General features: G+C 35.5%; 1 protein-coding gene across 1 annotated transcript in view; it reads right to left on the bottom strand.

The window, feature by feature from the left end:
• The window catches only part of INPP4B (inositol polyphosphate-4-phosphatase type II B), a 433,157-nt gene that overhangs the window by 186,034 nt on the left and 221,288 nt on the right, over positions 1 to 25,835 (bottom strand). The window contains exons 10-12 of the mRNA XM_008060793.1: positions 23,381 to 23,528; positions 489 to 619; positions 48 to 152 (exon numbers count right to left, since the gene is read on the bottom strand). Coding sequence (XP_008058984.1) covers positions 48 to 152; positions 489 to 619; positions 23,381 to 23,528 — 384 coding nt within the window. The remainder of the gene's footprint in view (positions 1 to 47; positions 153 to 488; positions 620 to 23,380; positions 23,529 to 25,835) is intronic.

Below are 25,835 nucleotides of genomic sequence, written 5' to 3'. Positions count from 1 at the left end.
CAACTGTAACATAATTTGCCATTTTAAAAATAATTATAAGATAATACCTTTCAAATGAGGGCTATGTACATGCATTCTTTGCAGATGTAGATTTACTGGAACAAATTCTAATGTTTTCTCTCCTTTGCTGCTGCTTGATTTGAAAGAGGACCCTAGATGAAAAAATTATTAAGCATTATTAGAAAAAATATATAAATAAATGTGTGTTAAAAGATGCATTTGACAAAATACTATAAGAACTTCATAAAGAAAAATGGTATTTATGAGTTACTTTGTTGCTTTTTTTAAATAAGAAATTCAACTTTTAAAAATCTCAGTTATTCTTATAATAATACCATGAGTTTTTTTCCCTATTTCAAAATGTTAGAGTTAGACGTATTATTATTATTTTGCCTTTGAATCTTCTATCTCCATAAAACAATGTTTATTATTTTCACATTGCACACATGAAATGCAATTCTGTGTAAGTAAAGTTATTGATTTTATACCTGTTTCCTTGCTTAGTTCTGTCAGAATGTCTTGGTACATATTCACCATTTGATCACAGTGAGTAAGGACATTTTTTCGCAGATTGTCCCAATGTGGAGAAAGTTCACCAAGTTCTTTTATCTCCTGGTTTCTGTTAAGAATAAAAAAGAGGAGAAACTATTTTTATCTTAAATCCATAGACACATAACCCTTAGCCAGAGTTGTCAAGCTATTATAATAAGAAATTGTTTCACCATTCTTCTTAGGAAAGTTCTATGATCTAATTAGCTTAAAATTAAAAAAAAAAAAGTAACACAAAAATATATGAGCAGTTTAGATCACACAAATATAAACATGTCAAAGGACCAGAATAAAGGTTAAAATCCCTGATAAAATTTTCACAAAGATGCCAGACTTACATCCTATATTTATAGGGAGACATTCAGTTAAAAAGCAAATACTAAAATCTCAATACAAAGATGGCTAAGTTTTAGGCTCCAACTATCCACAAAAAATGTGGGAAGGGCTAACTGACTGTGTCTGAAAAAAACACAAGATACTTAGTTAATCCAGTTTTCCTAAAATATAACTGAATTTTTTAAAAAACAAAAGTCTAAATAATAAATAAATGGTATTTTCAGGTATAGTTTTATTGACCTGAGTTTTTCTCAAGAGGGTTAGGTATTGTACCCTCTTTATCAAAAGGAAGAGCTAACTATGTCATTTAGGTTTTAGTTATTAACTTTTATCTAAATCTGTAGCCAAGTTAGTTCAAATAATCAGAAAGCCTTTTTTAAATTATAGGGATAAATGGTCTAATATGCTGCTTGGTTACATCTCTTATTCATTTCTGTAACCTTTACCAATAACATTTTCGTGAGGTTAACCAGTCATGATGAACCTTCTTTGCTATTTTGGCCGTGAAACATGCTAAATACCAAGCTAATAAATTCAGAAGATGTAGAATCTTTAACATTCTGTTAAATGCAAGAATAATAGATGATGTGAAAAAATGTGACTTGCTCTCAAATGTTTGTAGCTGCCTTTGTTTTGTTTCAGTGAGAGTGCGATGTAGGATTGTTACATCTTTCATTAGAGGGCTTCACAAGTTTTGTGAACATTAATCTCATCCTCAACTTGTCCAGAGATTCACTTTTATGACACAGAATTCCAGGGAGAAAAAGTAATAAATCAGTAAACAATGAGAGTAAAAAGAATTCATGACCCAAGGGGCAACAAAGAGAAGGTTGAAGAATTAGGGAGTCAAGTTCTCTGTACTCAAATAGCAGAATATTCAAATTCAGCAACAACTAAAGCAAGCAAATAATTCCAAGAGTCTAGAAGAACCTGAGTAATTCAGTCAAATTGGAGAGAGATAGCAAATGTGAATATAGGTCAACTTAATTGTTCAGTTTCAAGCTTTGCTTCCAATATATAGTTATAATACAAATCTTAGCTAAATATTCCTGAGAATACTAATGGATGCCCCATGGTTTTACAATTTATGCTGTCTCTAAATACTTCTCAGTAAGAATAATTAAAAGGGACATGGTGAGGGAGGAGAGCAAGGGTGATAGTGGAGCCCTTGGCTACATTGTGGGATCCCTAGGTGGTATATACCACCTTGCCTAAGAGAAGTTTGACAAAATGTGATCAAAGTTTAGTATTCTGTGGGAAGTGACTTAACATAAGCTCTGAGAAGTCCATAACTGTTGTTTAAAATTTGTCACACTCTACCAATATGCCACGATTTATATAGATGGATACACTGATGAACCTGTTTGTATGAATTGACAATAAAAATGGTACACTTTCTGAAAAAAACAAACTAAAATTCTAACACACTCTCTTTACATTGAGAAAAGCTCAAATATAGAGAAACTGTAAAATAAAAGTGCAATAAACCAGAGGAGAGTAATGAAAAAGTGGTAAAATAAAAGGGGAAAGAGTAAGAGAGCCATTATTACTTCAAATAAATAAATAAATAAATAAAAGAAATTAACAGGTACATTCATTTCATCAAAGTGGATAAAGAGAGAGGTGCATTACTATATTGAAATAGATGAGGAGAGAAGATAGTCTGGTACACCAAAATAATATTCCAATCAGAAAGGCTAGGACTATTTAGTCCTAATTATATTTTAATTTGTCACTCAGACAAATCTAAGGTTTCTTAGATTGAAAACCTTGCTCAGTATCTCAATTCAGGCTTTCTAGAAAGCAGAGCCTGAGATCAAGAAAGTCTAGGTCAATAACAGGGTGGTAAAAAGAGAAGTGATAGAGGGAACAGAACAAAGCAGACACAAGTTAGTACATTACTGGGCTAGACAAAACTTCACAAGGAAATTACTGTTTTTTGGTCCTGTAGAGCAGCAGTCCCCAATCTTTTTGGTATCAGGGACTGCTTTCATGGAAGACAATTTTTTTCCACAGATGCAGGGGATGCATGCATTGGGAATATCCAACATTAGATTCCCATAAGGAGTGTGCAAACTAGATCCTTCACATGCAATAGGATTTTTGCTCTTATGAAAATCTAATGCCACCACTGATCTGGCAGAAGTTGGACCTCCTCCTGCCTGTCACTCACCTCCTGCTGTGTGGCCCAGTTTCTAACAGGCCATGGACTCATAGCTGTCCACAGCCCTGGGGTTGGGGACCCCTGAGCTACTCCAGAGAAGTCATATGAAATCTTTGCACCTTGGAAAAGGTTATTAGATGGAGAAAGGGACATTTATATTCCAGGTGCTTACCATTCTCTTCTGCTTTTATGGTTTTATGATCTATACCCTCTGGGTAGCCATTGGAGAACCAATGCCTCTTGTGGCCTCTGCCACAAGAACTAGGATTCTAACTGACAAAGTACAAGGTTGTAGAGAAAGAAAATGCAAATGCTAGAAGTAGGTCACTGCTACTGATTATAAGAGGGGCTCACCCTTATTCCAAAACTGTGGGTTCTAGCTATAAGGAACACAGCATATCAGCTATAAGTTTAACATATATACTTCATCCTAGAGGAAAGTACTCCAATTCTAAGTTTTTAGGTTTTTTTGTTGTTATTTATTTTTATTTTTTCCATACTGGTTCCTTAGCTGAGCTTTCCACGACTAATATTATTCCACTCTTCTATCAAGTCTACAGCCTTTGGGTGATGGAGCATGTAGTGATTGTAAGCTCACTGTGACACTTTCTTGGATATGGTAGTACATGTCCCTAGTAGGAGCAATGTTATATGGGGCACTATATCATTTGATCAGGCATTCTGTAAGCCATAGTGCCAGTCGTGTCAACATAGGTGCCAGCCATGACATTTGACATTTGAGAGAAAAAGTAAATACTTATCTAGACTATTATTTCACCCACCGAGGATAAATTGCTATCCCCTCCAAGGTGGAAAGGATTCCACTTAACTGGCCTGACACCAAACAGCTGTTGGGTCTCTATGGTACCATGGACAGATGGTATAATATTAGCACTCGTTATCATTCTGTTTCTGGCATTTAACAGTTATGAGTGACAATAGCTATATTAGCCTTGGAGGGGGAGGCCATGTCCCTGGGCCAATGCATAGTCTCTGTTTCTGTCACCAAAGTCATTCTCTTCCTGAGTCTGTTGCATAAATCCTGGGGTAGATGAGAAAGGAGGCTAGTTAGTATCCACTATATAGGTGATGATGTTCACTTGGTAGTAGACAGCTTCCTCTGAAGCAGAAGTCTCCAACTCCCAGTCCATAGACTGGTACTGATCCGTGGCCAGTTAGGAATTGGGTCACACAGAAGGATTGAGCAGCAAACAAGAGGAGTTCCACCTTCTGTCAGATCAGCAGCGGCATTAGATTCTCAAAGGAGCATGAACCATATGTGTACTGCATATGTGAGGGATCTGGGTTGTGTGCTCCTTATGAGAATACAATGCCTGATGATTTCCACCACTGCCCTCATCTGTGGAAAAACTGTCTTCCACAAAACCAGTTCTTGATGCCAAAAAGGTTGGGGGCCACTGCTCTACAGTATTTACTGTCTGACAAGCAGAAAATTTTTGAGGCATAGACACTTTGTGCTCACTCCTTTAGACCCGTTCACATCTGTCTTGCTCACATATCTTGTATTCAATTTTCTAGTTTGACTTCTTCCAGGCCCATGAGGATATTAACTCTGCCAATGTTCCATGTATATCTGTACCTCAAGGCATCTCTCTCTATCTCTTTCTCCTAATAAGGGGAAGAAAAAGTAAACAACTTGCTCATTGGGTAAATTTCCTTCACTATTTTTTTTTTTTTGACAGGGAAAAGGAAGCACAAAAAATTACTTCTGTAGGAACAAGATCTCACTCTGTTGCCCAGGTTAGTCTCAAATGCCTGACCTTAAGTGACCCTCCCGCCTTTGCCTCCCAAAGTGCTAGGGTGGAGGCACGAGCCACGCCTGGCAGCTTCACTATTGGCCATAAGGCCCACTCAACATATCAGGCTGACTTATCTTTATACCAGTTTGAGTTCTTTCCTCCTCCATGAATTAGATATAAGAGAACTCCTGTGAGTATAGATGTGAGATGAGAGAAAACCATCAGTGCAGTAGAGTAGGTGACATGAGACAGAGTCACCTTTTTGTGATGTAATGCGCTCATACCTTCTGTATCTGCTTGAGTTCAGTTCCAAATGTATCACTCCTATCTAATATATTATTCCTTTACCATAAAATGAGATCAAATCAATATCTAGTTCACAATGAGTCACTCAGAGTTCCTTTAGTTCTATCATCAGCAGTTCAGTCTCTATCAGAGTCCAGTATCACACCAGGAGATATTTTTCAAATGAGAAGCAGCTCGCTCACGTAGAAGGCTCTAGTACATTCCAAAATTCTAAAGGTCTGCACTAAAACTTTGCTGTTTACATTTCCCAAAGACTCCACACAACACAGCAGTTTTGTTTCTCATCACAGATGCTTTCAACCCCACTGGCGCTCCTTGGTCATATATCCAAGGACTTGTAACACATTCTGGATCTTTTGCGATGCCCTTCTTGAATGGACCCCTCTTGACACTTTTCCACTAATGACTTGAGAGAATAACATTATACACACACACACACACACACACACACACACACACACACACACACACACACACACACACACACACACAAAGGGTTCCAAAAATATATACACACTTTAAGAAAGAAAAAAACTGCATTAAAATTGTATCTTAAGAGAAGTTATCTATGTATTACTTTTAGTTAGCCCTAATCAGAAGTGTCTGAATGCTGATGGTAGCCACTTTGAGTACCTCTTGTAATTGCAGAAGTCAAACATGACATGTATTTCTCTTTTGTTATCAGCATATATTGAGCATTATAATTTTAATACAGTTTTTTTCTTTTTAAAATATGGATACATTTTTGACACCCTCTGTATATGATTTGTGACTGGTTAACATATTATTTATATATAATCATTTAACATTTTTATATAAATGTATATAAAGGGAATGATTAGTGGCTAGTTAAGCACTAGACGAAAAATCTTAATGGTAAGTGGATTAAAATATACTTCAAAGGAAACAGTTCTTTACATGCATAGATGAAAAAGGCTTTTTGTGTATGTAGACGTATGTGCTATATTACTTATTTTTCCCAGTGTTTGTCACTGTACCAATATATGTTAGAAGTGCAGCAGCCATATATACCAGTTTATACCTATTTTTCCATGGTCATTATTAGCATCCTCTTTCATTCTCAAAATATCAAAATATCCAAGCTACAGGATAACATGATTAATACATCCTTTATAACATTGTTATAAAAAATGACTACTATAAATTCATAGAATGTTACAGTTGGAAGAAAGTGCAAAGAATAATCAGAAACCTCTTGCTTCACAGATGGAGAAGCCTAGGTGAAACAGCGCACTAGTCTCAGAGTCACTAGAATATGCTCAAGCTTCCAGACTTAATCCCCATGCCCACTCTTCCCTTATCCCATGTAAAGTCTCTTCTTTAGAACAAATAAACACAAGACAAGCAGCAAGAAAAAGAACAACAAAGAACAAACAGAGTGTACTTAACAGACATATGTTGAGTGGGTGGGATTCAAAACCTGGAGTACTGACTTACTGAACTACATTTTTTATTTTTTGAGTCAGAGTCTTGCTCTGTCACCCAGGCTGGAGCACAGTAACATGCTCACAGCCACTGCAGCCTCAACCTGCTGGGTTAAGGCAATCCTTCTGCTTCAGCCTTCCAAGTATCTGGAACTAAAGGTGTGCACCACCACCCTTGGCTAATTTTTTGATTTGTTGTAAAGACAACATCTTGCCAAGATGCCCAGGATGGATTCAAACCTCTGGGTTCAGGCAATCCTCTCGTCTCTGCCTTCCAAAGTGCTGGGATTATAGGTATGAGCCACTGTACCCAGCCCTGAACTACATTTATAAATTTCCATGTACTATAAAAGCTAAACCTGAACAAAGGATAAGTTATAATTTGGGATTTTTTGACTTCTGTATTTTAGTCTGAATGGCATGCCTACTAGTTACTATATGATAACTGATTTTTTCTAAAATATGTTCAAGTGCATAATTGTGTCCTGCATTATAAGACCCAAAGATAGCATAGCCTTATGGGCCAATTTCTGCATGCTGCATCATTGATATGAAGAGCAATCTGGCATTAATATTACAGTTAAATAGTTGCATGTCTTTGGAATGGATGGCAAAGGAGCTTAGCTGCAAAAATGCATTTTTTATTCATAGAAAATATTTTTTTAAATACCCTTTTCTGGCTAAGTGCAGTGGCTCAAGCCTGTAATCCCAGCACTTTGGGAGGCCAAAGTGAGAGGATTGCCTGAGTCCAGGGGTTCGAGACCAGTCTGGGCAACTTGGTGAGACCTCGTCTCTACAGTGAATCAAGAAAAATTAGCCGGTCATGGAGGCGCACGCCTGTAGTTCCAGCAACTTGGAAGGTTGATGTGGAAGGATCAGCTGAGACCAGCAGGTCAAGACTGCGGTGCTAGTGAGCATGCCACTACACTCCAGCCTGGGCAACTGAGTGAAATTCTAGCTCAAAATAAATAAATAAACAACAATAATAATAGTAAAAATACCCTTTTCCCTATCAGGAAACATTCTTATTTTACTCTTGGTAAGAACAGTTTTTACTTTCAAAATAACTGAAATAAGTTATTACTTGGCAACAACAATGAAATAATTCTTTCTGGAAAGTCCACCCCTCTGCTAAATGCATACAATCTCACGAATTCATTACTTTACTCGCACTAGAGTTCTGTCTCTAAAATAAATCTTCTAGCCTGTCTTCAACTCCTCCCAAATCCTCAAGAGTAAAACAGGTAGACAAAAGAAATCAGGAAGAAAACACTAAATATTAAAATATTAATACACTTAGGACTCTTACACATTACTTTTTGTCACTTACTACCATCTGTCCCATTTCCTCTGGTGACTACAAAAATAAAAGGCAAATCATATACAATACATCTCCAAAAGAGACATATAATTGCTAAGGCTATATGAGAAATACCTAGGTTCCTATGAGTCTTGGTATTCCAACTGCAAAGTATAACATTCTTGATACTAGATGATATATTCTTACAGATCTCTAGAAATAACCTTATGAAGTACTTTTGTCTATATATTTTTTTGGCCTTGTCCAAATATTTCAAAAACACATGTTTTTTCTTTTCAATAAAATTGCAAGTTTCTGGAGGTCATTATGATCTTCTGAACTTTCCACAATGTGGAACACATTAGTAATCATATAGCATGTTTGAAACACAAACTATTGAGTCCCTGAAGAAAAAATAAGATTAAAAAACAAAACAGCTCTCTGAAGAATGAAGCGAAATAATTCAACATAGAATGAGTCATAGAGGAACTAAGAGAAAAATAACCAAAACTACTTCAAAATTTTTTACATTATAATGCATAAAACATTGGAAAGAATATTAAGTAGATAGGTGGTTTGTAAATTTTATTCCTTACATCCCTGGAGGTGCTGTGGCTACAGGAACTGGGAAAAGTATAAGACAAAGTTGAGCAAGTAAATGAACAGGCAAGCTCTTTTCTTTACTCCACCCACCCACTAGCTCCAACTATATCTCTTTAATTTATAATGGAATTCTGGGTACAATTATGTTTGGAAAATTTTAAAAATCCCCTGCTGCTAAAAATATATATATATATAAAGATATAAGACCATCAAAACAGAAAATAGCAAGAACAGGACAAATTTCAACTTCTATTTAAAACATAGTTTTATAGCCCACTGATGATGTATTCAACGGGGAATTCCAATAGGGGACAAATGTGCTCTGAGCCTGTGAGCGGCAGAAATTTTCTTTCTTCATTTATTTGTCCTACCACAGTCCCCTACCTATGGTAAGTGTTCATCATAAGCTTGTTGACTGAATGAATAAAAAGTTTGCTTGCAGATTATGACTCTTAGATTTTTTTTCAATTTGATATTAAGTCAGAATACATATTAACCCCACACTAGAGTACTGAGCTCTGCCCTGGTTACCATGAAGAAATGAGACGTTGTTGAGTCTCCTAACCTTGGTATGATCTAGGTCTGTAATCCTAGGTCAGGCAAGTCTTTTTTAGGGATAGAGAAAGATTTGAAAATTTTATCTTCATATATCATTTCTTGCTGTGATAGTTTATGTGTCAACTTGGCTGGGTCACCAGGTGTCCAGATATTTGGTCAAACATCATCCTGGGTGTTTCTGTAAGGGTATTTTTTAATGAGATTAACATTTGAATTGGTAGAAGAGTAAGGTCCATTTTCTTCTTTAATTTGGGTGGGTTTCATTCAATAAGATGAATGTCACTTAACAGAATAAAGAGGCTGACACTCCCCCAAGTAAAGGAGAATTCTCCTTCTTGACTGCCTTTGGTCAGAGCCTGGCTTTTACCTGCGTTTGGACTCAGATGGATACACTGGCTCTTTCTGAGTCTCGGGTCTGCTGATCTTTAGAACAATACTTGACACTACTGGTACTCCAGATTGCATACTCACCCTGCAAATCTTGGGACTTTTCAGTTTCCATAATGATGTGAGCCAACTCCTTACAATAAATCATACACACAGACACACACACACACACACACACACACGATAGTGTTTAGGACTAACTACACAAAAACTCTATCACTAAGATTTCTCTTTGCTTAGTGAGTAAGAAGATGGGAGAGGGAGGGGACCTGGTTGGTGGTGGTGGGAGAAGAATGAGAGGGAAAAAAATCTAGAATATACTTTAGGATCTTTAGTGGTCTTTTATCCCTCCTATCTCATTTTACAATTACACCCCTGACTTCTTCAAAAGAAAAATGGCCATAGAAATGCTCAACTTCTCTAACAAACAGGCAAAAAAATCTCTCTAGTTCTAAGGCCATGTAGGAGCATCTATTTTATTAGAAGCATGGACCAAAATGGTAAACTTTAAAAATCTGGGCATATAAATTCAAAAGTTTCTGAAATTATGAAAAGCAATTATTGTAATACAGAGTACTTGAAAATAACAGTTAATTCATTTAAAAAACAGTAGTAAGAAACAAATCGTCTGATAAAAATTTACACACCAAAGAATATGACCCAGTAAGAGAAACATAAAGATGTTATTTGAGGTTGGTATAGTATAAGTAAATAGAAATATTTTCCCACAGTGAGCTCTATAATACTATTTGGTAGAATACAAATAGCTAGACAATTTGAATAGAAGTTTTTGGTAGTTGTCACACAGTAAAACTACATGTGGTGTATATGGGGAAAAAGCTTAACAACCAAGCTGCTTTCATTCATTAAGCAAAATTAGAACCTTAAATCAAACTTAAAAGAAGTCATAAAAGATTTATTCACGAGGAAAAAAATTAAATACTAAAAAGTCAGTGAAGAATAGACCACATAAATGACTGGTGGCTGGCTTCAATTTCATAAGTGGTTGGGTGACACCATAAAACTAAGCAAAGTTCAAGTGGATGTCAAGTTTCACAGTATATTCTGCTGACAATTCGAAATGTCTGCTGCTTCAACCCATGCATAGATAAAATTTTCATCCATAAATCACAGGCTTATTTTTAACGCATTTTTATAAATGACAATGTGGTTAATGTTCCAAAGCATGACCCATTATTTTGCTAAAAAAAACCCTGAATATTCTGGGTGGTCATTCATTCTGAATTTTTTAAAGATAAAATAAGTTCTCATTGTACTATATACTCAATAAAGCTTCAAGTTATATGCAAAGACTAAGAATTGGAACACAGTTATTATAAGATTTAGTTGTAATCACAGAATCTATTTGTATTTGATAAACAGACTGATTCTATAATTTAATTTTAGGTAACTGCATTAGAAAAATGACAAATAATAAGTATGTTTTATTCCAGACTAAAAGTTTATTTACTATTCTTGGTAAGGTTGAATTGCTTATTTACTTCTAAATAATGTCTTGCTTACCCTTGGTAGTTTGTTTTAAAGTTATGAAACACAATCAGCATTTTAAAAAAATATTTTAAAATTCAGTGTTCTACTTAGGTTTAAAGCAGTGGTACACTGCATTGTGTGAAGATTTCTCCCAAATCCACCTATATCAATTACATGCTCTTTTATTCTAAGTAGGCATGGAAATTACAAACTGAACCTGAAAGGCTGTTAAAGCAAGAAAGTATGCCAGCACTCCCACCACCTTTTTATTATTCCTGCCCATACTTTCAGAAATTACAAACATTTCTGGATACTATTTCTTAAAATTCCTACCTCTGGGCCTGGAGGGAGGATTGCCCAGTTAAGTTTTATCAGTAGATGAAATTCAGGAGACTCCACTGGAAGCTCTGTATCATGTCTGTCTAGTTGATAGACACCATAAGACTTTCCAGGTGTCAATTGCTATCTCTCCCTTTTGATCATCAGGGTTACCTTTGTGTAAATTTATCTCTTCATTTGGTTCTAACTACAATCCTCAGAAGTCATTGCTCCAGACCAAATAAACAAAATTAAAAATAAAAAATTCAGTAGTACTAGGCACATTTCAAATGCTCAGTAGTCACATGGCTGTTGTAGGGGACAGTGCAGTATAGAACATTTCCATCATTATGGAATATTCTTTTGAACTCTAGACAGATGACTGAGAAGTAAAGTAACTTGTTCAATGCTAGTAACATGGCTAGTAAATGGCAAAATCAGTACTTGCACGCAAATCTTGGGAAAATAGGCTTCTATTTTCTTTTTTATTTTTATTCCTGGCGAGTATACTTTTATAACAACCAAAAAAGTATTCCTGAATAGGTGACTAGGAGAACAAGATTAGAAGCTCTCAACTGAAGGACTCATCTGAATGTAACAAAATTCCACCAGCTCAACAGAACTGATTCAAATTGTTTTCTCAGGTATGAACTTCGTAACTACTGAAAAGTCAACCAACGCAACATTCTTTTGGTATTTATTTAACAAATATTTATGTACGAGTTTGCTAAGATTGGCATAAAATATCACAGACTTGGTGGCTCAAATCTTAGAAATTTTTTTCACAGAGTTCTGGAGGCTACAAGTTCAAGGGTAGCAGGTTTTAACAGGGTTAGTTTCTTCTGAGATTTCTCTATTTGGCTTGCAGATACTCACTCTGTCCTCCCATTCTTTTTCCTGTGTATGTATATCCCCTGGTATTGGTCTTTCCAAATTTCCTCTTCTTACATGGACACCGGCAGGACTGAATTAGGGCCACCCAAATGGCCTCTTTTAAAAAATGTAATCGTAGCCGGGCTCGGTGGCTCAGCCTGTAATCCCAGCGCTTTGGGAGGCTGAGGTGAGTGGATTGCCTGAGCCCGTGGGTTTGAGACCCGCCTGGGCAACTTGACGAGACCTCATCTCTACAATAAATCAAAAAATTAGTCGGGCGTGGTAGTGTGCACCTGTAGTTCCAGCTACTCGGAAGGCTGAGGCAGAAGGATAGCTGGAGCCCAGCAGGTCAAGGCTGCGGTGACTGGGAGCGGTCACTGCACTCCAGTCTGGGCGACGGAGTGAGACTACAACTCAAAAAAAAAAAAAAAAAAAATTTAATCGCCTCTTTAAAGGTCCTGTCTCCAAAACTGGTCGTATTCTGTAGTACCAGGGTTAGGGCTTTGGCATAGAATTTGTTGTCTGTGTGGGGGGCACAATTCAATCCAAAATAAAGCCCATGCTTTAAACAACTAAAGCTAAGTGAACTCTGTATTAGAAACATAACTCAATCTCTGGGGAAAACACAAAACAAAACAGACACCAAACTTCTATCTTGCCCTCAAGGGTAAAGTAAAAAGTTTGATGCCAGCCTCTTTATTTCTTACAGTAAATTCCAGTAGGCCAAAATAAAGGAGGTTTTTATATCATTACAGCTCCTTTTTAAAAGTATAGATGCCACTTCTATTTATTCAAGATAAATCCTGTCCAATAGAATTCTCTGTAATGTCAGAAATGTTCTGTATCTGTGTTAGCTATTAAAATAGCAACTAGCCGGGCTCGGTGGCTCAGCCTGTAATCCCGCACCTTTGGGAGGCTGAGGTGAGTGGATCACCTGAGCCTGTGGGTTCGAGACCCGCCTGGGCAGCGAGACCTCCTCTCTACAATAAATCAAAAATCAGCCGGGTGTGGTAGCGCATGCCTGTAATTCCGGCTACTTGGAAGGCTGAGGTGGAAGGATCGCCAGAGCCCAGCAGGTCGAGGCTGCGGTGGCCAGGAGCAGCCACTGCACTCCAGTCTGGGTGACTGAGTGAGAGTCCAACTCAAAAAAAAATAAAAATAAAATAGCAACTAGCCACATGTAGCTATTAGGGACTTGGAATGTAACCACGATGACTAAGAAACTGACTTTTAAATTTCAATTAATTTTACCAAAATTAAATAAGTTTCAACTGTCACATGCGGCAAATGCCTATCAATTAGATAACACAGTCCTAAATGGTTCAACTCAGAACCAATGAGGTGTCCCTTTCTCTCCCCAAGTCAGTGCTTACCTACTATTTCCTACACCAATGAAAATCTACCACCAAGTAATGTTGATTTAGCTCCTTTAAAGCTCAAATATATATGTTTGTTTATATTTTTCCATTTCTGGTCTAAGCCCCCATCCTCATAAACCCAGGCAACACAATATCCTCCAATTCGTATTTCCTTTCACACAATTCTCCCATTTTCTCAATGTGATCAGTTGCCCTCTGCTAGCAATTTCAAGAGTTCTTAGGGAAAAAAGGGTACATTGCCAAGTGCTTATTATATGCTAGGTATTGTGCTAAATTCCAGGAATAATATAAACAACAAAATTGACATGTTCGTGTTCATCTTTTTATGTTGCCTAGCAGGCCCTAATGAATCTGAAGTCTGAATATTATTCCAAAATCAGAGTCTCAGTTTTGTGGACAGAAGGCACGCCTTTCCTGCTTTTCTGTCCATGGAGAGTTTGTGGCATGGTATATTGAACATATCTATGAGGTAGGCTTGGTTGGTAGACCAAAAAAGATTAAAATAAATTACAGATTCAGACTTGTGTCTGAGACACTACCAACTTTCAGCTGAGATGAGAAATAACAACAATAATAGCTCTAATAGATTGTTCACTCTGTACATCTATCTAGGCAACAGATGTTTTTCACCAATAGTTCATTTTAAACCTCACAAAAGCAATGTGAATATATTATTTTGTCGTCTCTCTCTCTTTTTTTTTTTTTTTACAGTTGACAAAACTGAAGGTTAGAGCAGTTAGGTAAATTGTGCCATGTCACATTTCAGGGAATGCGGTAGGGGAAGCCAGTTTTCAAACCCAGGGCTGCACCCCCCTTACACACAACTCTATAGACTTCAGTGCTAGACTTTTGTGATCACTTATTTAATCACTACAGTAGTCCAGAAAGACAAATGATAATATAGCCAAGAAGTTAAAAAAAAAAATCAGGAAATTGAGTATTTTTCTACAAATTTTAAGTATGTGCCAAGTAGTGAACATATTACTTTGAGCTCAGGTTTATAATAATTCCAATTGTGTGATTTTACCATTATAATAAACTCTCCCCTACACCATCCATTTGAAACATAAAATCTTGGCACATTAGGGGAAAAAAGGGGTTGCTGAGTGAGTTTTGCCTTATTCTTTCCTGTGGGGAATATTTTAATACCCAAACAGTAAAATCAGACACATATTTCTATTGCCAGCTTGGTGATACTAAGCACTCCACAGGGCCTCTCATTAAGTGATACCAAGAATCTATAACTATGAACTTAATGGCACACAGCATCCACCCTCAATGCTAGGAGACCATAGGACAAATGCACATTATATGATAAATGCCACAGTACATGGTATTCCAATTGTGCAACAATATTACATTTGAACAATGAACAGAAGAAATAACACTCATCAGGTATGAGTCAAAAGTAGGATCTTGATGTTATTATTATTGTTATTATTATTTTTATTGCATCTTTTTGGATCCTTAAGACTTGGTTTTTCTCAGAGAGAGCAAGCAAAATAGAGAAAGAAATGCAACGAGAAACAGAAAGAAAAAAACCTGTGAAGTTTCTCTGATAAATAGGAGATTAAACTAGTAGCTGCTCCCTATTGCTTTTCCCACTAATCAATGTTTCTTTAAAGTCAGTACAGAATTTCAGTGTGCCTTCGTTTTATCCAAGTATTCAAATGTCAACAGACATCCCAAAAGGCATGTGCTTCAGCCATGACAAAGAACACAAGGCATAAGACAAGGCTGGAGAAGGAATTAGGCATAAGATCATGTCTGCCTTACAGGCCGTGAAAGGGAAAGTTTGTCATTTTTAAAAATTATATAAATTGTATCTTACAATGTCAAATCATGCTAAATGGACAGACTGAATCACTATGTAACCATGTAACCAACTCCCACAGTATATCTTTTTGCATACTGAGGATGTTTTTGAAACAGGGTTTACCTGAATATATCTGACTCTGATACAGAATTTTCCATACACACCTTTAATTTTTGTTGTTGTTGTTGTTGAGTTGGCTTCTCACTCTGTTGCCCATACTGGAGTGCAGTAGCACTCTCCCGGCCACTGCAGCCTCAGCTTGCTAGGCTCCGGCGATTCTTCTACCTCAGCCTTCCAACTAGCTGGAACTATAGGCATGCACTACCATGCCTGGCTAATTTTTTTTTTAATTGATTGTAGAGACGAGGTCTAGCCAAGTTGCCCAGGTGGGTCTTGAACCCATGGGCTCAGGCAATCCACTCGCCTTGGCCTCCTAAAGTGCTGGGATTACAGGCTGAGCCACCAAACCCAGTTCACTTTTAATATTTTTAAAAGGCATTCTTCGGCTGGGCTCACGATGGCTCACGCCTGTAATCCTAGTACTTTGGGAGGCCAAGGCAGGCAGATTGCTTGAGTCCAGGAGTTGGAGACCAGCTTTGGAAACACAGCAAAACCTTGTCTCTACCAAAAATCAAAAAATTAGCCGGGTGTGGTGGTGTGCATCTGTAGTCCCAGCTATTCAGAAGGTTTGGGTAGAAGGATTACCTGAGTCCAGTAAATCAAGGCTGCATGAGCTGTGATCATTGTGATAATGCCACTGCACTCCAGCCTAGGCAACAGAGTGAGGCCCCGAATAAAAAAATAAAAATAAATAAAAAAGGCATTCTTGAAGACTTGGAGTGCTATAATTTTGAAATAAAATAAATAATTGTTTAAGTGATGGTCTCAAAATGTTTTAAGATAAGGTGCAAAGTCAGGAAATTTAGTATTATCTGTCAGAATAGCTTTGCATGACTTCACTGCTTAGACAACCAATTCAGCAATATACTAAAATATTTCAGTAAACATGTAGAACATATCTCTTTAACCTATTCCCCTATTATTTCAAAGATGGGCTTTTAAAACATCTTACTGGCCATGTTTTTATTTATAATCATATACCATGTTCAAGAAATAGATTTAGGATATCGTGTACCTACATAGATACATTCACTATAGTTCTAAAATATAGAAAAAATAATATGTTAAATATTAGTAATGAACAATATATATGATTATCATTGATACAAAATATTTTATCACCATTACTCTAGAATACATACAACATATGCAAACTGATAAACAGGACAAAGCATGTATATTCTCACAAAGTGGCCCATAAAGCTTTATATTTAGAGTTTACATATCTAAAACACTACCATATTTTTATACTAAAGCATTTGGTTCATATCTTTAAATATTTTGGACACAAAATTGTTTCTTCTACGCAATACGTGCAAATATACATATTTGTTTTACATGTCATTTAATAAAGGCTTTAAGTTTGTTGTTATGCAATTTCATATTCTTTCCTTCTAAACTCCTAACACTAAATGCTAGCAAGTTTCTCCCTTTATCCATCACTTAATGATAAAAATTGTGTATAGAGATGAAAGGTGCAGGAGAAAAAATATGTTATATAAATCAAATTAATTTTTCCCTAGGGAGTGTGTTTGGCTATGAGGTTGATTTTTGCTGGAAAATTTCTAGGTGTTTCTTTAAAACTTTTATACCATGACAGGTTTTCAAACACCATTTCAGGCCTAAAAATTTATACTTTTTTGATAAAGCCAATACTATCTGGCCATCAAAATCTTTCCTATACATACATACATATGTGAACATAATGATATAATACAACTTTTGTAGATATCATAGAGCTTAAGTTATATACATACCATCATTTTATCTGGTAACTGACATATTTCAATGTAGACTGAACACAGCAAATCTTTGAAATAGTACAAAATTTGAAGAAAATACTCAACATAAATAAAATATATGGTAGCATTAAAACAAACTATAAACATTTTATTGGTGGTAATTTGGCAATACCTACAAAACTTGTCTGCACTCAACCCAAGCTTGAAAGACCATAAAGCCTGAGGCACTGTAAACACAAGCAAACACACTCACATATAAATACACACAAACGTTCACACACAGAGACCATTTTTATAGGATATCCGAGCTGTTTTCAAAATCTTGAAACATTCCTTCCCCTATAGTTACTTCACAATAAACCACTTCCCATTTCCCTCAATTATGCTAGCCTCAATTATGCTAGCCAATACATTATGTATCCTAATTATTGAATAACTGATTAACTATCTCAAAAAGAAGATGTTATACTGAATTGAAAGCAGAACTATTTGCATGCTCTTTCTTTTCCAACATATATTTCCAGTATAGTTCTCAAGTGATTAAATAACTTTGTCTCCAGAAAACTCCTACTGCAAAACTCCATGTTAAATATTTTCAATCAGATTTTGTGAGCCTGCGACATAAATCATGAATTCTAAGGAAAAAAGTAAGATTATAGGCAGAAAAACCATTAGTAGACTGTTGCACCCTCACAGGAAAGAAATGATGGTGGTTTAAATAGAGTAGAGAGACTAAAGATGTAAAAATTAAATGGCTCTGGGAGAAATTTTGGAATTTGAATGATCAGAAACTGATATTTGAAATTGAATGTGGATTAATGTAGTGAGATAAGGCAAAAGGATATGCAATTCACTGCTTTATTGAACTAATTGACAAAAACTGATTTTGGAAGGAAAGAGATAAGTTCAGCTTTAGATGTGATGACTTTGAAGTAACTGCAAAACAGGCAAAAATGTTTAGTAAGCAGTTGGGCAGGTAGTTGGAGCTCAGAAGACAAGTGAGAGGATTTTGAAAACAATGCTATGTTGACATGATGATGGACTCCATGGGAGTGGGTGTGAGTGATCTCGAAGAGCAAACAGTGAGAGAGCAAGGAGATTTAGAACCAAACATGAGGAAACACCATCTTCTAAGGGATGCATAGAAAAAGAACAATCTACTCTGGTGGCACAGAAGGCATGGCAGCAAGGGGAGCATGCAGCAAGGGGAGCTGACGGAAGACTGTTTCCAAGAAGCAGTTGAATGCTGCAGAGGTACCAAAAACATGACAGGGAAAGGCTGCTCCTTGGATTTAATGAGAAAGCTGTCATTGGGAGATTTTTATCATATAACTCGTTTAACTTTTGACAGATCAAGTAACAAAAAAAAAAGAAACAGAAGTAAAGAACATGGGGAATATGTGATATCATGACAGTGATAATTTTAAGCTAATGAAAATTATTACAAATTTCTACATCTCATATATAGATGCAACTGATTTTCATGTATTCATAAAAATATTGAAAAAATATTATACAGTACATTAAAGTAAAACTAATAAAACCAGGAAATACCTTAAAAGTTTAAAATAAAACTGTCTTAAAATATATTATTAGTCTATTATTATTGTGTATTATGATTATTAAAGTGTATTATTAGTGTATTATTATTATTAGTGGTTTCATAACATTTTTTTAACTCAGTAAGAATGAACTCTCACTCATATATTTCAGTATATTATTAATTTTCACACATCTGAAGCTGGTATGTACCTGACAGAGTAAGTCAGTGTGAACTGTTTGCAGGGACCATGTGTGTGCACTGTTTGCTTGTCTGGGTAAAACAAACACATATGTTATATGTATACATGAGGAGAAAGTTATCCCTTGCAGTCAGTCCTGACATGGAGTGTAAATGTTGTTGGCAGGGACATAATGGCACAGCATCTGCTTTCCCATCACTGGCACGTAGTGTCTGTCCTTGTCGACAGCTGGCATCTAAAAACACTCTTGCTATTAGTCAGTTTCACAGTTAGTGTGACATTTGGACTCAACGTGAACTACTTTTATTAAATTTGAGATTGTACATACACAAAGTCTCAGGGTGGTGAGAGAGTTTAAACCCTTTGGGGGCTCCCTCCGGTTGGCCTAAGCATTAGCACCTTCTGAGATCAAGTCTGAAACATAGCAGTTCTTGAATTGGCAGTGAAGTATTCTCATAACACTATACTTTTTTCATATTACGGTTTAGTTCCAAAAAATTCACAAGCAAGAAATCTTAGACATTACTCAAGTGATGTTTACTACTGTGAAGAAAGGCTCATATTGTGCTAATAATTTTCTGATTCTTTGCTCCTGGAGTCACAGTTACACAGAGATAAAATACATATTGAATTTTTACCATGAAAATAATATATGCTCATCATAGAAAATACTAAAAATACAGAAAATATTTTTAAAAAGGTAAAATCACTCTAAATCCACCCCCCAAAAAGGCAATTGTGTCTTCATTGTTAATACCTAGTCCCATCTTCATAAACCTCACTGTGGTAAGCAGAATCTTGTTCCCCATGACCATCACTCCCTGGTGTTATACTTAATTTTTCTTGGACATCTGGGTTATTTTCTGAATACATCTATGATTCTATATATGGTGACAAATTAAAATGCAGGCTACTAATCAGTTACAAATATTTTATCTTAATTTTGATCGATATATTGAAAAAGACCAGGAGGAAGTATAGTAACATACAAACAATGGCTGTTTCTTGGTGATGGATTTGGAGTAATATTTTGTTTCACATCAATATAAAACTAATACACTCACACAAGTAACAGAGGATGTGCAGACTTGCCTATTAACAGTTACCTGGTCACCTCTAAGCTTTTTCAGCTTACTTTCAATCCAATTATAAAAGTCTATTCAAAATTTAGCTTCCCCTCAGACTTGGTTTTGAAAAGTTTAGATAACTCTGTCCTTTTAGAAAAACAACTTCCGGCCAGATGTGGTGACTCATACCTGTAATCTCAGCACTTTGGGAGGCTTAGGCAAGAGGATTGTTTGAGCCCAAAAGTTCAAGACTAGCCTGGGCAACACAGTGCAACCTCATCTCTACATTAAAAAAAGAGAGAGAGAAACAATTTCTTATGGGAATCGTTACATTCATAATTTAATTTTTACATTATATTAATTTTATAATATAATGCAATCTTCATATTAATTTTTTTTTTTTTTTTTTTTTTTTTTTTAGTCAGGATCTCATCAGTCACCCAGGCTGGAGTGCAGTGGCATGATCACAGTTCACTGCACCTTCAGCCTCTTGGGCTCAAGTGATCCTTCCACCTTGGCCTCCTGAGTAGCTAGGTCTACAGGTGAGTGCCACAATACCTGGGTGATTTTTTTTTTTAATTTTTTGTAGAGATGAGGTTTTGCTGTATTACCCAGGCTGGTCTTGAACACCTGGACTAAAGCAATTCTCCTAGCCCAACCTTCCCAAAGTGCTGGGATTACAGGCATGAGCCACCACGCCTGGCCCTATGCCCTATAATTCTTAAACTATTTTCTCAGTTGGATGGTATATATTTCCAAGTAGGGTTTTTCAAAAAAGTTTTGTGGGTGACATTTTCTGAGCTCTTGCATATTTAAGTATGTCTGCCTTCATTTATAAAAAATTTATAACCTAACAATAATGTAAGGTCGCAGCCTTTTCCTCTCAGAAATCAGTAGATATTGTTCCATTGGGTTCTGCCATTTAGTTCCACAGAGAAGTATAATACTAGCTTGATTTTAGCATGTGCAAGGAAAAAAAACAACAATAACTGTAGATTCAGCAATCTTTCACAGTTTTCTATCAAGCTTTTGTATGAACTGTTCTTCTTCAAGAACACTTAAAATTATTTAGTAGTTTCCAACTCTTTGTCTATATATCTAATATCTTCTCTCTTACCTGTTTGAACTTTTTTTCACCTTTGCTTAGCATTTGGGAAGAACTTACCCTGTTTGTATTCCACATTTAGGCATAATTTTGTAAAATCAATTTTTTTTTCCTGCTGGCTCTGTGGATTAGCTTGACTGCTGTATTATATAATTTCATTATCTATGCCATTATCCTTTTCATTTTTACCCATTCCCTTTAGATGGTTCCATTTCTATGGATTTCTGATTCTGTTTCATAATAACCATATCTTTTTATACTCTACTGAGATATCTAGTCAATTTTCCTACAATTTTTTTTCCTATTTCTCTTCGGTGTCTTCAGAATGATTTTTAAATCTCCTTTTCTACATAACATTTTAAAATTTGTTGTCAATTGTTTTTAAACCAAATTCTTTTTCTTCTTCTTTATTTCTGGGGGCTAAAATGTCCTCTCTTTTTATGAAATTATGGTCTTTGTGGTTTTTTGGGGGGAAAAAATCTTACCAGGCAACATAGAATATTGGCCATCTTGTATCAGTCCTTCCAGATCTTTGGAATACCAAAGCCTGGGAACAACCAAACTTTCTTCAGCCCTACTGTTTCCCTCAACAAATTCTAATAAAGGGAGATTTATACCCCCAAAAAGTGTCAGAGAAAGCCAAAGGTATATGGCTCAGTCATCACAGTCTCTAGCCAATCTTCAGAATGTATCAGATTTCCTTATTATTTTGTTTTGTGGAATTAAAATATGATTTTCTTCTTCGGTAATGTACTTCCTACTTGGAAGTATTGTTCCTTTTTTTTCCTTGCTGTGAATGCATATGAAAAAAAAGAAAGAAATACAAAGAAAGGGAAGAGAAAAGGGTAGGTGGACAACCCTTTGATGTGTTAGAACAACAGTAAACACAGTAGCTGTGCCTAGCAGAATTAAATAGCTTCACAGTCTCTTTCTCCTAACTCCCTACCCATGATGTCCACCTCAGATTTATTTTCAAAGAATGGATGGAGACAGAGGAGTATCAGTGGGAGTAGGAATGGAGGTGGGTATTGAAGAAAGCACTGTGGAAGACTCAAAGGAACAGACGCGATATAGAAAGACAGCTATTTATTCTTTAAGATGCTTCTAAACAAAAGACAGACTGGGGCATAAGAAGGGGCTTTCTCTTTACTTTCTCAATAGCTTGCTACATTTTTAAATAAAATTGCATTAATGATCCCTTAACTAAGATTTTTCAACTCCAAAATATTATTCTAAAATTAGTTATGTTAAATAGAGGATATAGTGTAATAACATAGTATTTTGTTAAAAGGTCTATTTCAGCAATTATGTTAATGTTAGCTGTATTTAAAAGTGCTAATTTTGTGAGATTTAGGGTCTGAGATTTGCTGTAAAGTAGTATGAGCATTTTTAAATTTATTAGAGATCTGTTTAAAAGCCAGAGAAACACATTGTTTGATTAGTCATGGTTCAGAGATATTCTTAGCAACTAATCAGTTCTCAAATCCTTTAGCCTTATTATAGCAGCTGATTTAATTTTGTTGCATAATACTGTCTATTAGCATAGCAAATTTTATCATAATGTCAATTTTTTAGACTGATAAATATCTGAAAGCTTTGCTATGAATGAGAAGACCAAAGAAGAGTCCATTTGAAATCACTTACAGAAAGAGTATCCACATAAGACACAAGAGTTGCTCCAAAGTCAAAGTGCAAGATACTGACTAGATAACAAGCTGTCCTCAGAGATATACAGCTCAAACCACAAATGAAAAATCACATATGTAATTTTAAATTTTCTAGCAGCCATTTTTAAAAAGTAAATATAAAAAAACAAGTGAGGATAGTTTTAATAATATACTTCATTTATCCCCAATATATTCAAAATGTTAACATTTTATTATTAAATCATCTCTGTTTATGTGTGCATGTGTGTATTGTGTGTGTGCGCCACACACATACGAGTGCACACAAGTGCGCACTAAGAATTCAAGATCTGGTGTACATGTGACACTTATATAACATCTTAATTTGGACTTGTCATATTCCAAGTGATCAATAGCCACAGTGGGCTATTAGCCACTACAGTGAACAGTGCAGGGCTAGATTTTTATGTTATCATCATACCTTCAGAAAAAAAAAATGTTTCAGAGGAAAAAAAATTATGACAAGCATGTGAGGTCATGCATATGTTAATCAGCTCAATTTAGTCATTTCACAATGTATACATATTTCAAAACATGGTTCCCATGATATATACACAACCTTTTATTTGTCAATTGAAACAATTTTAAATGACATAAAAATAAATAATTAATGAACTACATTATTTTCTCTTACCTGCACAAATCTTCTTTTATGTGAAGGGAAATCAATTCCTTAGGAATATGAAAAGAAAGTACACTCTCTGACATCTGCTCCCGGATTCGCATCCACTTGTTGTCAGATGTGGGAAATCTATATAATTTACACACTGGGTTCCTTAACACTGGAAAAAAATAGTAAAAGGTAATAATTAAGTTATTAGCAAATACACATTAGGTAAAGCTCAATTAACAAAGTTACTAATCAGTGTAGCATTCTAATATTTATTTGACCAAAAATTTGTCTTTCATCAGGATCCATTCATGTATTTGAGCTTCCCAGACTTTTATTTTCATATCTTATTTTTTCAGCAGCTTCTGGAACATAGTGCCCTTGTTAAATTTTTTTTTAAATATACATCAAACTCCAGTTCATAAACACATCTACAGTGGTGTTCTAACTTACTATTGATTCTTTTCTCTTATAAAGGTTTTATAAAGCATATGCATTTATAAAGATAAATGAAAATTTAAATACAGATAATATATGCTTTGAACAAATATATATCTGAATTTCATTTGATCACTTTTAGTCAACTTTACCTACTTAAATGGCAAGTGACAAGCTGTTGGGCTATTTCAGAAGTTTCAGAAGACCCTACTACTAAAAATTTATGTTTTAAATAGCAGAAAGTTTCGTTCTTTTGGCTTAAGATCTATTAAAACTCAAATATTGTGCATACTTTAGTGCCAGTGAGTCAATTAAACACTTTCCTGAAACCACATATTTCAGAAGCAAGGCAGTGAGACTGTAAAAAAACTGAAATTAGAGTAAGTGGGCAGTGATTAGGGAGAATCAACAAGGTCAGGTAACCAAGAATTTTTAAAGATCCAGAAAAAGAGTAAACAGTCAGATATGAAGATAATATTTGACACTTATTCATGAAGCCAGCACTCACACCACAGTTCCAAGTCATCTATTTCAGGACAGAATTTTATTTTGATTTGTTTCCTTTGTCACACTTATACACCAAAGCTTAATGGGCAATAAAATACCAAGTCGGTCACCAGAGTCAGTCAAGGACCTGTGATTGGTTGGCTCCAGTTTACTAATGAAGTTGATTAAAAATCAGAGTTGATATTGAAGTGAATGTAAGGCTTTGAATAATGCTGATCATGGTATCTGAGACAAATCTTCTCAACGTACAGGGGAAAATGCCCTTCCAAATTTTAGGGTCTGTAGGACCACCACACCTGATTCACTACTTGGTTAAACATATTATCTTCCTGAATATTAAAATGAGGAACTATTCCTCCATTCCTCCACAATCATTCATTCTCAAAGATACACTCCGGACATTATCACAATCAAAATTGGTACCACATCAGGCATCTTGATTAAAAAGGTCCCATTCTTCAACCATCAGATATAAATCTTCTAGGACACATACATACCCCCTCCCAAGAGAGTGCTCATTTTCAACAGCACCAATAGAAGCCAGAAGGCAGTAAGACTATTTCCAGTATAAGAGAAAACCCTGTACTTCAAAATGCAGAGTTGTGTGCCCAAAAAGATGATCTTTTGAATATAAGCATGATCTTTAAATTTTATCAGCATATATCATAGATATGTACATAGAGCTCAATATATTTATTTTCTTTCATCTGAAATATAAAAACTTACAGTCAATGAAAGAAAATAGAAATGTCATTCATTTTTAAAGTAACAATGTTTGAAGGATATAAGATTAAATGGTTAGAAATGTGAATGCATCATTTCATGGTAACACAAAATCTCAATCTCTGCAATTTCCAAATTGTTCCTTAGTAACATATATAAATATTCAGTTACTTGGTTTATCTATACTCATTATAGGTGTTGCTTTTTAACCTCTTTTTGTTTGTTTGTTTTTCAAGAATGCACGGAATCTTTGTATCTTCCAAGTCCTGGTTAAAAATCCTTGGATTTTTCTTGTTTTTAGGCACATTATTTATTTTTTAGAAAAGTTGTGTTTGAATTATGTCACAAAATATACTTCTTCATTTTCTCTGTTGATCCCAAAACAAGTCCTTCAACTTTTGGTTTTATTATTTTCACTTTAATCCTCTTCAACGTGTTCTAAATATAAATCTTTGTTAAAGTAGCTGGGGCAGAAATCAAGGGCAGTTTGATTAATGAGCTTCAGAACTCGCCTCTGACCACTAGATACACATCATTTAAGGACTCTATAGAAATGCTGCTGTTTTTAAAGAAAACACTTGGGACAAATAATTTTAAGTCAGGCAACTTAATCATGCAAAAATGGTCCCAATAGTGTGTCCTATCTAACTTTTATGTTATGGGTTCTGATCTTTTGAGACACATAGGTCTCCAAATATTAGTACTAAATTGTGTATATTTGTCAGGATCTCAATATAGATAAAGTGGGGTTCATGTTTCAACCAAATTTGATCCAGCAGCACTGCTGACTCTCCCTATAGCAGAGATACAC

The sequence above is a fragment of the Carlito syrichta genome, unplaced genomic scaffold (assembly GCF_000164805.1).
Source record: "Carlito syrichta isolate Samal-C Ts95f unplaced genomic scaffold, Tarsius_syrichta-2.0.1 Scaffold304734, whole genome shotgun sequence".
Lineage (NCBI taxonomy): Eukaryota > Metazoa > Chordata > Mammalia > Primates > Tarsiidae > Carlito > Carlito syrichta.
This window is presented reverse-complemented; position numbering and strand designations above follow the sequence as displayed.